At 44.5% G+C, this 14,971-nt stretch overlaps 1 protein-coding gene across 2 annotated transcripts in view; it reads right to left on the bottom strand.

Annotated features, from left to right (window-relative positions):
* Positions 1-14,032, bottom strand: part of Ppp2r5e (protein phosphatase 2 regulatory subunit B'epsilon) — a 142,477-nt gene extending 128,445 nt beyond the window's left edge. The window contains exons 1-2 of one of the 2 annotated variants that reach the window (XM_041657995.1): positions 13,463-14,032; positions 11,091-11,254 (exon numbers count right to left, since the gene is read on the bottom strand). In XM_041657995.1, the coding sequence (XP_041513929.1) occupies positions 11,091-11,247 (157 nt within the window). In that variant the 5' untranslated portion in view covers positions 11,248-11,254; positions 13,463-14,032. The remainder of the gene's footprint in view (positions 1-11,090; positions 11,255-13,462) is intronic. The other variant, XM_041657996.1, reaches the window with a different exon arrangement.
* Between the last annotated feature and the right edge of the window lie 939 nt (positions 14,033-14,971).

Raw genomic sequence — 14,971 nt, 5'->3', positions numbered from 1 at the left:
TTCAAGATTTGCTCAACCTGCTTTCTAATACAATCCAGGACCACCTGTCCAGATGTGGAACTGCCAACCATGGACTGCCCCTCACACATCAATCATTAATCAAGAAAACGTGCCACAGGCTTGCTTACAGGCCAATCTGATGGAGGCATTTTCTCAATCTAGGTTCCCTCTTCTCAGATGACTCTAGCTTGTAACAGGTTGACAGAACTAAGCTTCCTGAAGCTGAAAGGTGAGCACTAAAAACCATAGGACACAATAGTCTGGCATGGCAGTACCTGCCTGCCATCCCAGCACTGAGACAGAAAGTCTATGAGTACCAGGCCACATTGGGATACATAGCAAAACCCTGTCTCAAGAAACAAACAAAACAAAGAGCTAAAGAGACAGCATCAGGAAAAGCACTTGCCAGCCTAATAAGCTGAGTTCAATCCAATGCAACAGTGGAGGGAGAGAAGCAGTTACACAAAACTGACTTCTGATCTCCATATACATTGTGTAACACAAACCACACACGCGCGCGCACACACACATACACACACACTAACAAAAATTATAATTAACTGAAAAGAACATGAGCAAACTCTTAGCTAAATTTATTCTAATTTTCATGTTGGCAGGATATATCAAGGTAAACATTTTTAAGATTTATTTTCTTTTATTTACATGTACTGGGGATTCCTGCAAAGGCCAGAAAAAGGACATCAAATCCCCTAGAGCTGGAGTTACAGGTGGTTGTGAGCCATTCAATGTGGGTGCTGGAAACCAAACTTGGATCCTCTCCAAGAACACCAAGTGCACTTAACCCCTGAGCCATCTCTCCAGTCCTTTATTTTTTTTTTTTTTGCATTTTTGAAGAGTCTTATGTAGTCTAGGATGAACCAGAACTCACTGTGTAGCAAAAGATGGCCCTGATTTCCTGATCCTTCTGTCTCAACCTCCCAAGTGCTAGGATTACTTAAAAGTATGTGCCACTGTGCCCTAGAATTAAAAAAAAAAAAAAAAATTACTTTTTTTAAAGCACTAACTAGCCCAGGAGGCCTCAGTCCTACACAAAGAAAAGCAGCTAAGCTAAGCAAATTTGGGAATGGGAGAAGTGGTCTTCCCCAAAGAAGAGCTGGGTTTGTCCACTGCCAAATGGTTGGCCCTGAACACACACGTACAAATAGCATTATATGGACTAGGCAGGTTACATTTAGGAATATACGTGTATATCTATATACATATACGCATGCAATAATAAGTAGTAAAAAAAAAAAAGCCCATGAATTTGAAAGATAGCAGGGAGAGGTATATGGGAGGATTTGAAGAGAAGAAAGGGAAGGAAGAAATATAATCTCATTTAAAAAAAAAACAAACAAACAAACCACTAGCTAGTTCTATCAATTGTAGATGAGGATGAAGGGGCAAAGTATGCAGATGGGTGGATGGATGGATGGACTGAAGATAGCATGAAAGAGAAAACAAAACTCCCTTCCAAAGTCCCCTATCTGTTTCCAATTCATTTTCACTTTTGTTCACAAATCAGGGATAAGTATTAGTCTTTTTGATGCAAGCTTACGAAACATTAATAGGATGAGTCAAATGCTTAAAAGCAGTCTCTCTACCCTCACAATACTCTTCTTTTATGTTCTTACTATTCTTAATTTCAAACCACTCTGTCAAAAAGTTGCAAGACATGCAACAGCTATGATTCATACCCAGCGACAGACAACCTCTCAAAATCCTGAACCACCCGTGTCCTTGTCCTGCCCCTAGGATCTACCCAGAGACAGACAACCTCTCAGGAACCTGGACCCACCCCGTGTCATTGTCCTGCCTCCAAGATCTAGAGAGAAGTACCCCAACAACATGCCAGGCATGTCTCCTGGGGCAAGAGCCTAATTACAAAGATTGTATTTCCTTACTTAACAGGCAATACCTTCCTAGAAAAATACCAAATCTCAATCTTTTCCATGCTCTTTTTAAGATTTTATGCTTTACTTGAATAGTATTCCAGGTACAAGTAACCCTGGATTAAATAAAATCTACATCACTGTGAACTATGTCTTTCATGATGCCCACACAATAAATGAACTTTTGCCAGATCTCTTCCCATGACACTGCAGATTCTCAGACAAGACCCTGATCCATCAGGCTGACTCCCAGAAAGATCAATGGCAAACAGGAAGATTAAGAGGAAAAATGTTCATTAAGCAACTGTTACACACTGGAGACTTTACCACTCTTACTCCTCACAGCCTGGTTTACAAAAATTGAATTTTAGTTCAGAAAACTGAGATTACCACGTAGAGTTAACCCAACCCTTTTCCTCCAATATGCTCTCCCCCCAAAGGGAGAAAGGTGACTGGCAGAGCAAACCCTTCTAGTGTGCCAGCCTTCCTCCCTCTTGTGCATGCCTTCTTGGAAACAGCAAGTCACCCAGGCTTCCTACCTGGCCTTCTTCCAACTCCCAGATTCTTGACCGACCTGGGCCACTCCCCGTCACCCCAAGGTGTTACTGCTGGCCAGCCCCTCCTCTCTCCTGCTCTGCTCCTCCTGCTCACTGTAATCTCCTCCTAACTTTCAAGGTGCTTGCAGTCAGTAAACCATCCCAACACAGCACAAGGGACATCCCAGGTCAGCCTCGGGGCTCACCTGGCTTCATTTGTTAATGGCTATAATAGAGAAGACATTGGATCCTAAGAAGCCTTGCCTCCCAACCTTCCCCCTTCCTCTCTCCCCTCCCCTCTTTCTCTAGCTTACTGACCTTGGTTACCACCAAACACACTTTTCTCTTAAATGAGACCCCAAGAGTATACAGGCAGGCAGATAGCAGAAGCAGCAAATTGTGTCTTCTTCACTATTTCTTTACCAGAAAGAACAATCTGCATTTACTTTCTCAACTTTTAGATCCACAGTTGGTCCAAGGAGCAAAATTACCCATTCATAAGCACATTCAACTATATTGCTATTCATTCAGCTTAATTTTTCTAATGATACAAAAATCTCTAAGTGATACACACCTTTAATTCCAGCATTCAGGAGGCAGAGGCTGGGAGAGCTCTGTGAGTTCTAGGTCAGCCTGATCTATACAGCATTATCTACTTTATCACTTATTACCATAAAATATACATAAACCTTATAAAAAGTCAACATTTATCAAAATTTAGAAAGAGAAACACAGATTGTACATGATGCCACTCACAACTAGAGAAATGTAAGGGCACATAAAAATAAAATATTTAAATCAGATGTAGTAGTGCATGCCCATAATCCCAATACTGAAGAAGCTGAAAGGGATCGATCACAAGTTCAAGACCAGCCAGAATAAAAAAAATAAAAGTTGGAATAGTACGACCCAGTAACTTAAGGAGAGAGAGAAAAGAAAGCCCATTATTAAATCCTAACTACATAAAATTAGCCCCAGTCCATACTGCATTACTATAATTTCATACCCACTTCCTACTGTGCCTGCTGAGAACTCCAGACCTGACGGTATCTGCTTAAAGCTATGTAGCACCTCCAGTGAGTAGTCTATCTCTCTGGTTAATTACAGCATGTAGTTAGCTATGGTCTCCTATGCTTCTCGTGTCTTTTTTACAGTATATAACCCATACAACACATAAAAATGTGATACTCAACTCTTTATGGTTAACAGCAGGCTAGCAGTATAACTCTGGAGAAATGAAAGTGTTCCATCAGAAACAAGGGTAGACCTGAGAGTCCTGAACAACCTTACCACAGCCACTTCTCAGAGCCAGCCATTGACATCACTGTGAGCAACAGGACCAAAACCTAGCAGCCACCAGCCCCAGGCCTCAGCAATGCTCACAAGGAGCATGACACCACAGACAGCAGCACAAGGAGCACCTGCTATTAGGGTCAAAAAGGGTTCAGGACTTAAAAAAAACTTTTAAGGATATGTAGCATTCATCAACAGAATGAAGGTAAGGTTTCCTTTTGAGCTTTTGATACATGTATACCAGGCTTCAGTCTACAAGAATAACTCCAGAAAATAGCAGGGACGTACGAAAGAGAGAGTTTCATGTCACTGAGGGAGAATAGGGTATCCATGCTGCCAACCTTACAGGCCCTCGAACACTTGCAGCACAAGCCACTAAAGAATCTATCCATGCACACACAGGGTCCACCTACTGGAGTGGCGAAAGTCACTAAAGAATCTATCCATGCACACACAGGGTCCACCTACTGGAGTGGCGAAAGTACGAGCAAAGAGTGAGGAAGCCTCCAAAGGCCACGTCCCTGCCAAGAGAGGAGAATCGCACCTTACCATGGCAGAGACACCCTTCATGGCTCTCTAGCACGGGATCCCAGCCCTGCTGTGTAAGAATTGATGGAGGACACTGACAATCAGGGTGCAGGAAAACAAGATAGCTCAGAGAGTCAGAATATGCACAGGACCTACGGTCTACAATCCTGCAGGGCCTTCTATGCCAAAGACATCCTGGAGAAGGTAGCAATGAAAAAGATAAGGAAAATCAAGATGAAACCCCCAAGTCAGCAGCTGCTCAACAACCATACATCATTGCTATGGGTCAATGATCTTGTACCCTGTAAAGATTTGTCTGTTGTATTAGTTTAATAAAATGCTGATTGGCCAGTAGTCAGGCAGGGAGAAGTATAGGCAGGGCAACCAGGCAGAAAGCAGAGGTGGAGCAACAAGAACAGGAGAATTCTGGGAAGAAGAAAGGTTCAGTCTGCGGTTGTCACAAAGGAAGCCAGAGGAATCAAGATGAGAACGCCTCACTGATAAAAGATACCAAGCCACGTGGCTAACATAGACAAGAATAATGGACTAATTTAAGATGTAAGAATTAATTAATAAGAAGCCTGAGCTAAAAAGCCGGTTTATGATTAATGTAGGCTTCTGTGTGTTTCTTTGGGGCTGAACAGATGTGGGACCAGGCGAGACAAAAATCTCTGTCAACACATCACAATTTCCAATTACCAATGAAGACACTCTGATAACCTTAAACTACCAATGGCAAACAGACAACACACCAGCTGAGAATATGCCCACCTGGGAGGCTGAGAAAGGCAAGGCTGAATAAATGTTGGATCACCACCTCTACCATCTGGTCATCCAGCAAGAAAAACAAACATGAAATTCCAGTAAGAAGAAATAAACAAAAGCACAGAGGTTAATGTATCAGTGCTTGTGTTGTGGAGATTGATGATCATACAAGAACTATCTGCACTAACTACAGTGAAAAAGGTTTTGGTTATTTTCATCTAAACAAGTCTCTTTTCAGTAGTAACTTTTCTGAAGTCTGGTTTTCCCTCAAAGCACTTTCAAAGGTTTCACATTGTTTCCTATCTGACCAAGTTGAGATCTTAAGTTTTTGGGGGTTTGGTTGGTTTTTTTAAATTTATATGTATGAGTGTTTCACTCGCATGTGTATATTAATTTATATGTATGAGTTTTCACTTGCATGTATATATGTGCACCATGTGCATTTCTAGTGCCCAGAGAGGTTAGAAGGTTCTAAGTACCCTAGAATGTCTCCAATTCAAGTTCTTTCAGTTTAGCTTGCTTTTTAAGCCAGAGTTTCTCTGTGTAGGCTAGTCTGGCCTCAAGCTCAGAGATCTGCCTGCCTCTGCTTCCAAAGCACTAGGATTAAAGATGTGTGACACCATGTCTAGCTAAGAAAGTTTACAACTAGATTTTTCTAAAACTAAACTTCAAATGTTTTTTATTCCAATTTTTCAGCTGCAAGGGAAGCAGGAGGCAATACTTCTAATCACTGTTTTCTTCAGGGGATAACTAGATACAAACATTCCAAAATCCAAAATCTAAAGCATAGACTATTTAGCCTTTGCTTATCAGACACTACAGAAATGTATGACCCAAACTAGCACTCTACTTTTAAGCTCCAAGTTCTGAACGCTTAATTTTTTCCACTTCTCTGTATGATAAGTCTCTATGCCACAAAGTAAATAATTAGGATATATTTTTTAAAAAAAAATGTTCCCAGGGCTGGAGAGACAGTGGTTAAGAGTGCTTTTTGCTCTTGCAGAGGACCTGAATTCATGTCCCAGTACTCACACTGATAGCTGCTGTCTCAATCTCCAGCTCCAGGAGTCTAACACCCTCCTCCAGCCTCTGACACTTGTGCACACACACTCACAGACACACGCACATGCATAGAACTAAAAATAAATCTAAGAAAATTAGAAGAGTAAAATACTCTTACCTAAAAGCAAATAAACTGTTACAATCTTTAACACTTGAAAATACAATTTGGCACTTGATTTTAAGCAAAATCTTTATCATTTCTTCCCTGAAAGAAAAATACTACTATGCTCCCTCCAGTGATTATAAATATTCCTTTAGCTCAAAGCAGAATTCAGTTATTTTTTATATATACACAAATGTAAATACCTAAAGAATACATGCAACTGATGATACAAACATCAATGATTCTCAATTTGTTTTATATCAGATATCTGTTTGGGAACCTGAAGGTATTACAAAATTCTTTCACCTAAAAACAGATAAGAGGGAGACAAGACGGCTGAGCAGGTAAAGGTGCTTGCTGTCAAGCCTGATGACCTATGCAACCCTGTGGGGGAAGGAGAGAACCAACCCCCACAAACTGTCCTGACCTGCACACATACTCCATGGTACACACATGCTCATACACATATAAAACATATGCATGAGCACATAAAACAGAATCTTTAAAAAAAAAAAAAAGACTTGCTCTTAATAATATGGCAAGATGCCAGTAACAGGAGAAAAGTCCAAAAACATCCAATATATTGAAAACATTCACAAACTAAATTTTTTGGCTTGAAAGAGGTTTAAAATTGCAAAACTGCTGGGAGGTGGTGGCACACACCTTTAATCCCAGCACTTGGAAGGCAGAGGCAGGCGGATCTCTGTGAGTTAGAGGCCAGCCTGGTCTACAAGAGCTAGTTCCAGGACAGGCTCCAAAGCTACAGAGAAACTCTAGAGAAAAAAAAATTGCAAAACTAAGTTCATTTCAGCATTTTGAGAAACTCGATTTCAAGTTTTTGCAAAGAAAACATCTTAGGACTGGCATATTGCTCACACACTGTCTTCTTAAATTCCAACTCAGATAACAGTGGCCCTCACTAACATGGCACGGCCCAGAGCTGTGCCATCCTCACATTATACACCAGGAGAGAAGGCTTATAAGGAACTCCTTGTGCAAGATAACATGACTGGTGGACAAGCCAACACCTGCGGGCCAGCACAGCTTCTCCTGCACAGGACTGTGTACAATGTACAAGTGCAATGGAAACACTAAAATATCAGATGCCAACCCTATGAAAAACTGTTCTTTTCACAAATGTCTGAACAAACCTGCAATTATACTCCACATCCTACTCTATACTCCACAAGGTAGATGTAGAAGATAAAAGAATCCAGTCATTACAAAGGCACAAAACTAGATCTTGATGATAATTCTGAAGTTCTTACAAACTGTTACTCTAAACATAAAAATCGAAGCTTCATTTTGGGACTTAAGTCTAAGTGGTTTTAGGGGCTAGAGAGATGGCTCAGTGAGTAAGTCACTTGCAGGATTACAGCACCCACATAAAAGCCAGGCAAGCATGTGGCCCATACCAGCTGGGAAGCAGACTGGGATCCCTGAAAAAAGCTAGACAGTCAAATCAGGGAGCTCTGGACTCAAGATATAAAGAAGAGAGTCATCTAACGTACACACACTCCCAGACACACAAACACACACAGAGACACTTGTAGGTACTCATGCACAGAAATAAAGTGTTTTTAGGGGCTGGAGAGATTGTTCAGCACTTAAGGGAATGGCTCTTCCAAAGGACCAGAGTTCTATTCTCCGCACCCACATGGTAGCTCACAACCATCTATAACTCCAGTCCAAGAGGATCCAACGCCTTCTTCCGGCTTCTATGGGCACTGCACACACGGTCCACAGACAACACTGCAGGCCAAAACACCCACACACATAAATAAATAAAAAAGGAAAGGAAGCTGGGAGACAGCTCAGTGACACAGAACTTGCCCGGCACACATAAGGCCCTGGGTTCTCTCCCAGTATCACAAAATTTAAGAGGCATTTTCATTAGAAAGAATTTTACCACAAAGAGACAAAAAATTATTTTGGGTGAATGGTGCCTCCAGTCACCATCATTCTTGAATGTCTGAAGTATCTACAAAATAATCTAAAAAACAACTATGGAGACAGAAATAATGACACCACCTTCATTATAATCCCATCTTCAAAGAGGTAGAGTTTTCCAAAACTCTTTCACTCAACTCTAAACTTGTACAATCGTCTAAGAGGAAGAAATAAGGAAATAAAGGCGTGAAAAGGACAGGGTGAGGGGCAAGAACCACAAAGCAGGCGCTACCTCTGCTCCCTATTTGACTAAGCGCTGAGTTCGCCAACCGGGATAACTGTCAAGGGCTCTCTGAACTGGGGCAGGTCCAAAGAGCATCCACAGCGCTGTGGGGAGGCTTCAGTGCTTCTCTAGTTTCTTTGAAGCAAGGTCTCACTGTGAAGGCCAGGCTACCCTTAAACTCACAGTGCTGCTGTCACAGCCATGTGCTACCAGTGAAGTCGTTCAAATCTTGACTTTAATATAGAAAAGCAGGGGCTGGAGAGATGGCTCAGAGGTTAAGAGAACTGACTGCTCTTCCAGAGGTCCTGAGTTCGATTCCCAGCAACCACATGGTGGCTTACAACCATCTGTAATGAGGTCTGGTGCCCTCTCCTGGCTTGCAGGCATACACACAGACAGAATATTGTATACATAATAAATAAACAAATATTTAAAATATATATATATAGATAGATAGATAGATAAGCAGATAAACATAAACACACACACAGAGATAAATACATAAGCACTGAACTTCTACGGGAGTTTCCTTATCAGTAAGATGGGTCCTTATGGTTCCAAAAACACTTTTGATAACAAAATAGAGAAAATTCAAAAATGTGTAAGTGTAAAGGTCAGCATATCATTTTCATAGAGATAGCTGAAGAAAAGGTGGGCCACTGTATATGTGCACAGGACCACTTATGACTGCTGCTTTGTACAAAAAAATAACACCAAGGACACAACTATAACAAAAGACGCAAAACAGAAACTTTCTCTTCATTTTCTGTTACAATTTTCCAAGTAGTCAGACCTCCCACGTGGTACACACTCGAATATTCATTCAGGCAAAACACTAACACATATGATCAAAAATACATCTTAAAAACAAAAAAGAATATTAACAAAATCTGATCACAGTGCATATTATATTCACACAAGCCTGAGTTAGTCAGGGAAATGCTATAGAAAATTAAGTCCATATCGATTCTTTAGCATTTATGTACAGTTAGTTCATTTGGGTTTATTCTGGGTTTTCCTAAAATAATGCCATAAAAAAAAATCCTCGAAAGGAAATTCCTGCATGTTCTTTCTATTCTGTAAATTACTTCCCACAAATTGGTAAGAACATAAGGCAAAAAAAAAAAAATCAGGCGATCTGCTGTGAGTAGAGCAGGCGTCAGTTCAGCACCTCACAGTCCCTGCAAAGCCCAAGAACACACACTCCTCAATTCTGCACTTCCTCTACTCTCGCTGTTCTTTCCCAGAGACACAGAGGCCTACACAGGAAACCCTTGCTAGACCCTGACCCCACATCGTGTTAACAGGACTCACGTTAACAGCTAAGATGACTGAAGAAATAAACAGTATTGCTGCATGCACATATATACTGAAATACTGCTCAGCCTGAGAAAAGAGCAAATCACTGGAAGATGCTACAACATGCATGAACCAACATCACGCTAAGTGAAATAAACCACGCACAAAAGGGCAAATACTGACCCTCACAGAGGCAGAGATGAACGGAAGTTGTGAGGGGCTGACGGGAAAACGGTACAGAGAACATGAAAAAGTGGTAGGTGGATGGTTGTGATACACACACAATGGAAATGTATTTCCTGCCACTGAACTGAAACTTTAAAAATGGTTAATGAGCTGGGCCTGGTAGTGCACACTTTTAATCCCAAGGGTGATTACTGGAACACCTATGTCTATTTTAATTGGGCGTGCTCAAAAAAGGAGGGAGCGAGAATAAAATAAAACACGTGTCAATATTTTTCTCATACATGCCTCTTACATGCAAATGCGAACCGGGCAGTGGTGGTGACACCTTTAATCTGGTGGGGGCGGGGATAGAGGGAGGCAGATTTTTGTGAGTTCGAGGCCAACCTGGTCTACAAGAGCTAGTTCCAGGACAGGCTCCAAAGCTACAGAGAAACCCTGCGTCAAAAACCATTAATTAATTAATTAATTAGTTAATTAATAAAATTTTAAGTGAATGTTATTACCTATAATTTCTACTTCCTGGATCTTTAAAATTCAATATTTACTACCTCTTTTAATGGGGTCTACTTTCCACCAAGACCGTGTAATTAACAGATGTCAATAAGTAAATAAAGAATTTAAAAACATAGATGGGACCAATGAGACAGTTGAGCAGATAAAGGTGCTTGATGACGGCCGGGCGGTGGTGGCACACGCCTCTAATCCCAGCACTCGGGAGGCAGAGGCAGGCGGATCTCTGTGAGTTCTAGGTCAGCCTGGTCTACAAGAGCTACAAGAGCTAGCTCCAGGACAGAAACCAAAAAGCTACAAAATCCAAAAAAAAAAAAAAAAAAAAAAAAAAAAAAAGGTGCTTGATGCCAGATGGAACCACTTGAGTTCAATCCCTAAAACCCACATGGCGGAAAGAGAGAACCAACTCCCACAAACTGTCCTGTGACCTCCACGTGTGCATAATATGCAAGCACACACACACACACACACACACAATGTTGGGAGGAAAAAAAACAGCAGACATTTCTGCCATTTCGTTTTCCAGAGTATCAACTGGAGAAATTCACCTACAGCATGATAAGTCTCTTTGGATGAGCCCTTTAAAAAGGAAAAGCAGGTAGCCTTAATCCCATCCCAGGAACTGTGGGTCTGAAACCCGTTAACCCTCCAAGCTACACGCCTGAGGTTAGCAGATAGGAATCGTTCTGCAGACACTGACCAAGCAGGAGAATGTGGAGCTGTCACCTGCTCAGGGGCCTTACCTTTCAGCAGCGGCAGAGGTGTGAGCTCAATGGGCTTGCCTTGAGATCTAAACTGTGAGGAGCTCTGCGACCTCTTCTGTCTGGCTTTTCTGACGGACTTCCGAGAAAATCCGTCTACTTTATCCACTGATGGAGGAGTAGTTGGTGCTGAGGACATATCCCTACTGAAGAGAGAGAACGGACGTGAACATGGTCCCAAGGTCAGAGTATTCGTGTTGAACATGTTCTAAAATTCCCATATACAATATTCATGAAAATGAGAATATGTACCAAAAAAAATCAATTAAGAAAAGTCTTGTCAAGGAGAAAAATATAAAAAGTAGCATGACTGCCATTAAACAAAATCAGAGCTCTAACGCATCACTGCTCCATTCTAGTCATTAAGAAGACGTTAGCCGGACTCCTAGTGTCTGTATTGTCTGCACAGCTCTTCCCGTCTTGGGATTCCTGAAGTAATTTTGAAGCTATTCGGAAGCTGGAAAAACGTCCACTGAAACATTTTCCCAACATATTTAATATTATGAATGGGCTAAAACCCTTTCTGCGTTTCAAGAATCTACACAAATAAAGCGAAGTGTGTAGCCAGTAATCCCAACACCCAAAGAGATTAAGGCAGGAAGGGTTATGAGTTGAAGACCAGCCTAGGCTACACATAGCAAGTTTGAGGCCAACCTGGGACACACAGTGTGAGAGGAAATTTTCTCTTCAAAAAGAAAGAAAGGAAGGAAGGAAGGAAGGAAGGAAGGAAGGAAGGAGAGAAAAAAACTCTGACAGTATCTGACAGCAAGGTGAAATGCACAATTACTGACCCTGCCTAAACAGGACTTTCAGTACAGTGTGCTGTGATTGCTATTATGAGCTACCACACTGCAAATGAGGACAGACTACTTGAAAGAGAACACACAAGAGGCGTAATTAAAATTATTTCAAAGAAGTTTTTTAAATAAATCCATCTTAAGTTATTCAAGTTTAATAAACAAAACTATGATAAAACCTAGCACCAAGTTGAACTGAAAACATATCTTCGCAGCCCTCTAAGATGAAGCTGAGCTTAAGTTAAATACTGTTCCGTTCCATCAAACCGAAGGAACTCCCAGAACAGCTTTCTGCAATCTTTTCTAATTTCTGAAAGTATTCAAAAGAATAGATGCTAAAAGTCCCAAGCATTAAGCTCAGCCTCATCCACCAAACTAAACAGATGTCATCATCCAGGTGGCACTGAGGCTCCATGAAAGATTGATGGCAGACGGGATAGACAGAACGCATACACTCAAGTGCTAAAACGCAATCACTCAGCTGTCACACCAGCACCTAAGACAAGTGCCTTTCTAACTTCCCAAAGAGTAAGATCGTTGTCTCCCCAATTTGTAAGGCCAAACAGTCATGTGGATTACCTGGATCCAATAAAAACAACATAAACCTAGGGGGGAGGGGTGCAATATTAAGGTTTCGTTTGGAATTTTGAAGACTTCTTGGCTTTTTTCATTTGAAAGTTATTTTGCTTTGTTATCTATTTTGCTATCTAATTTGACCTTAAATGTAACGTGACAGGTAAAAAAAAAGGAACTGTAAATTATAAATACTGCAGAAAAATGTCAGATTACTTTCAAATATAATGATCACCATCAGCAAGAAGTCCCACATCACACTGCTACAGTTGTAAATTTAGGGGCGTGTACTGCGATCTCGCAGGTGATTATTTAGATTTCATTCTAATCCCAGGAACACAGGATATCTGCAAACCTCGTTCCTCCATCATCCATCCTGTCTCTCTCTTCCCTTATCTTTAACGATGGTAGCTTTCTTTTTAATCGTTTGCCTCTTATGCACGCAGCTCGGAATAAATGTCAAGGATCTCCACAACTCCAAGCATTGCAGAACTGATGATAACGGGGGGGGGGGGGGGGAGGGAGGGGGGGAGGAAACAGGTTTCACCTGGCCCACTGCGCCCTCAGCTTTAGCATTCTCCAAACAGCAGGCACAGCAGGCAACCGGGGCTTTTCCAAGGGGAAGGAAGGGATCAGGGAAGTGGCCTGTTTGTCTGTAGGTATGTTCACGTAAACCCCAAGCCCTGGAGAAGCTGCGCGGCCACAGAATCTTCCTCGCTGATCCCCCCCGCCCCCGCCAGTGGATAAAGGGAAGAGGGCAAGAAAACGCCTCAGAAGCGGCAGGGAGAGGAGCCGGGAAGGCAGAGTGGAAGAGAGGTGGTGGCCTCCGAAGCCTCTGCAGGTAGATCAGACAAGTGGGCCGGGCGCTTGCTCCCGCGCACCCCACCCCGCCGCACCCCTCGGCCGCCCGGGCCTGGCCTTCCCGAACTCGCCGCTCCGCAGGCTCCCCGAGAGGCAAGCCACGGGACCGGGAGCTGAAGTTACCTTGGAGCTCCTAGGGAAGAATCGAAGATGATCTGTGGCTGCACCGGGAGGGCGGCAGGCTAGGGGCCGCGGCGGGGGCGGGCGGGGGCCCGGGACGCACAGGGGGAGGTCCGGGCAGCGGCGGAGAGCCCCGGGCTACGGCAGTCCGGGGCGACGTCCCTCCGGTTCCGCGGTGGCGGCGGTGCTTCTAGGCCTCTCGACTGGCCCCAAACCTCAGCGCTCCGGCAGTGGCAGCGGCGGCCTCACGAGCCTCCCCCGCGGGCCCGTCCCATCAAATCGGCACCGACCCGGTTGCGGCTCGGCCGGCGGCTCTTCGTTCACATTCCCGGCGGGCGGCGCCTCTGCTCGTTGCACCGGACCCGGCGGCGGCGGCGGCGGCGGCGGCGGCGACGCGGGGAGGGGGAGGAGGGAGGAAGCCTGGATCTGCAGCGGCAGCGAGCGCGGGAGTCGGGAGGAGGAAGCTGGAGCCGCCGGAGCCGCCGCTGCCAGAGCCGCCGTACGCTACCCGCGCAGGATCCCCGTCAGTGCCCCTTTCTCTCTCCTATTGTCAATATCACCGGGCGGCTGAGTCCATGGCACACGCGCAACCGAACCTCCTGGCTGGCAGAGCCCGCCTCCGACGCCCGCCCACTGGAGACTTCAAACGGGAAGCGAGACCTCATTGGTCCGCGAGCGCCTTCACTCCCCGGCCAGCATGTTCGGCTGAGATCTGATAGGGGATTGGCGGCGCGGGGAGGGGCGGAGAAACAGGAGGGGTGTGAAGAGACGGGGCCCTCGATTGGGCGAGGCGCCGGGGACCCGGATGCAGCCGCGAGCTCAGGCGGCTCGGCCGCCGCTTCCGCCAGGGCGTCTGAACTGGGCAACTGCGGCGTCTGCTGGGCCTGAGAGGAGCGCCACGGGCGCGTCCCGAAGCTGGAGCTTCCGCACGGCGGGACCCTGTGGACGGCGAGCGTCTTCACTGGGGGTTCCTAGGGCCCCAGTGCGGCAGCCCCGGTGCTTCACGGTTCAGCCCGCAGAGCCCCACTCGGCACGGACCCAGCGCTCCCCTGTGCCATTCGTGTCGTCGCGGAGCTGGAAGCCGGCCGAAAACACCCCAGTGGCCTGCGCTCATTCGGGGGGAGGCCGGGCCACGGGTCGGTCTCTCACCTGGTCTCTTAGCCACCCCACCCCCAAAAAAATCCGTTCTGATTATCAGCTCCTTGATTCTCCTGCCGTTCTCGGTAGAGGCCAGCGCTCCGGTTGCTTCTGCAGATGGGAGCGCTGTCACCAGACTGCAGCCTCGCATTCAGGTTACCCGCATTCGCTGTTTCTGGGCTCCGAAATACCCAGCCCCCAACTTGACAGATTTTAATTGACAGTTTGAGCCTTGAGTTTATAGAGATGACTTACCTATATCTAGAACGAGTACTAAAATACTTCTTACATACGTGGTTTTGCATCGTTGGTGAACCCTAGGCCAAATGGTACATTTCCAGAAGATATTCTTAAATTGTCAGTCAATTTGAATGC

Source organism: Microtus oregoni, unplaced genomic scaffold (genome assembly GCF_018167655.1).
Source record: "Microtus oregoni isolate MIOR12 unplaced genomic scaffold, Mior012 000009F_ref0000495, whole genome shotgun sequence".
NCBI classification, from domain to species: domain Eukaryota; kingdom Metazoa; phylum Chordata; class Mammalia; order Rodentia; family Cricetidae; genus Microtus; species Microtus oregoni.
Note: the sequence above shows the minus strand (reverse complement) of the source record. Positions and strands in the feature narration are given on the sequence as shown.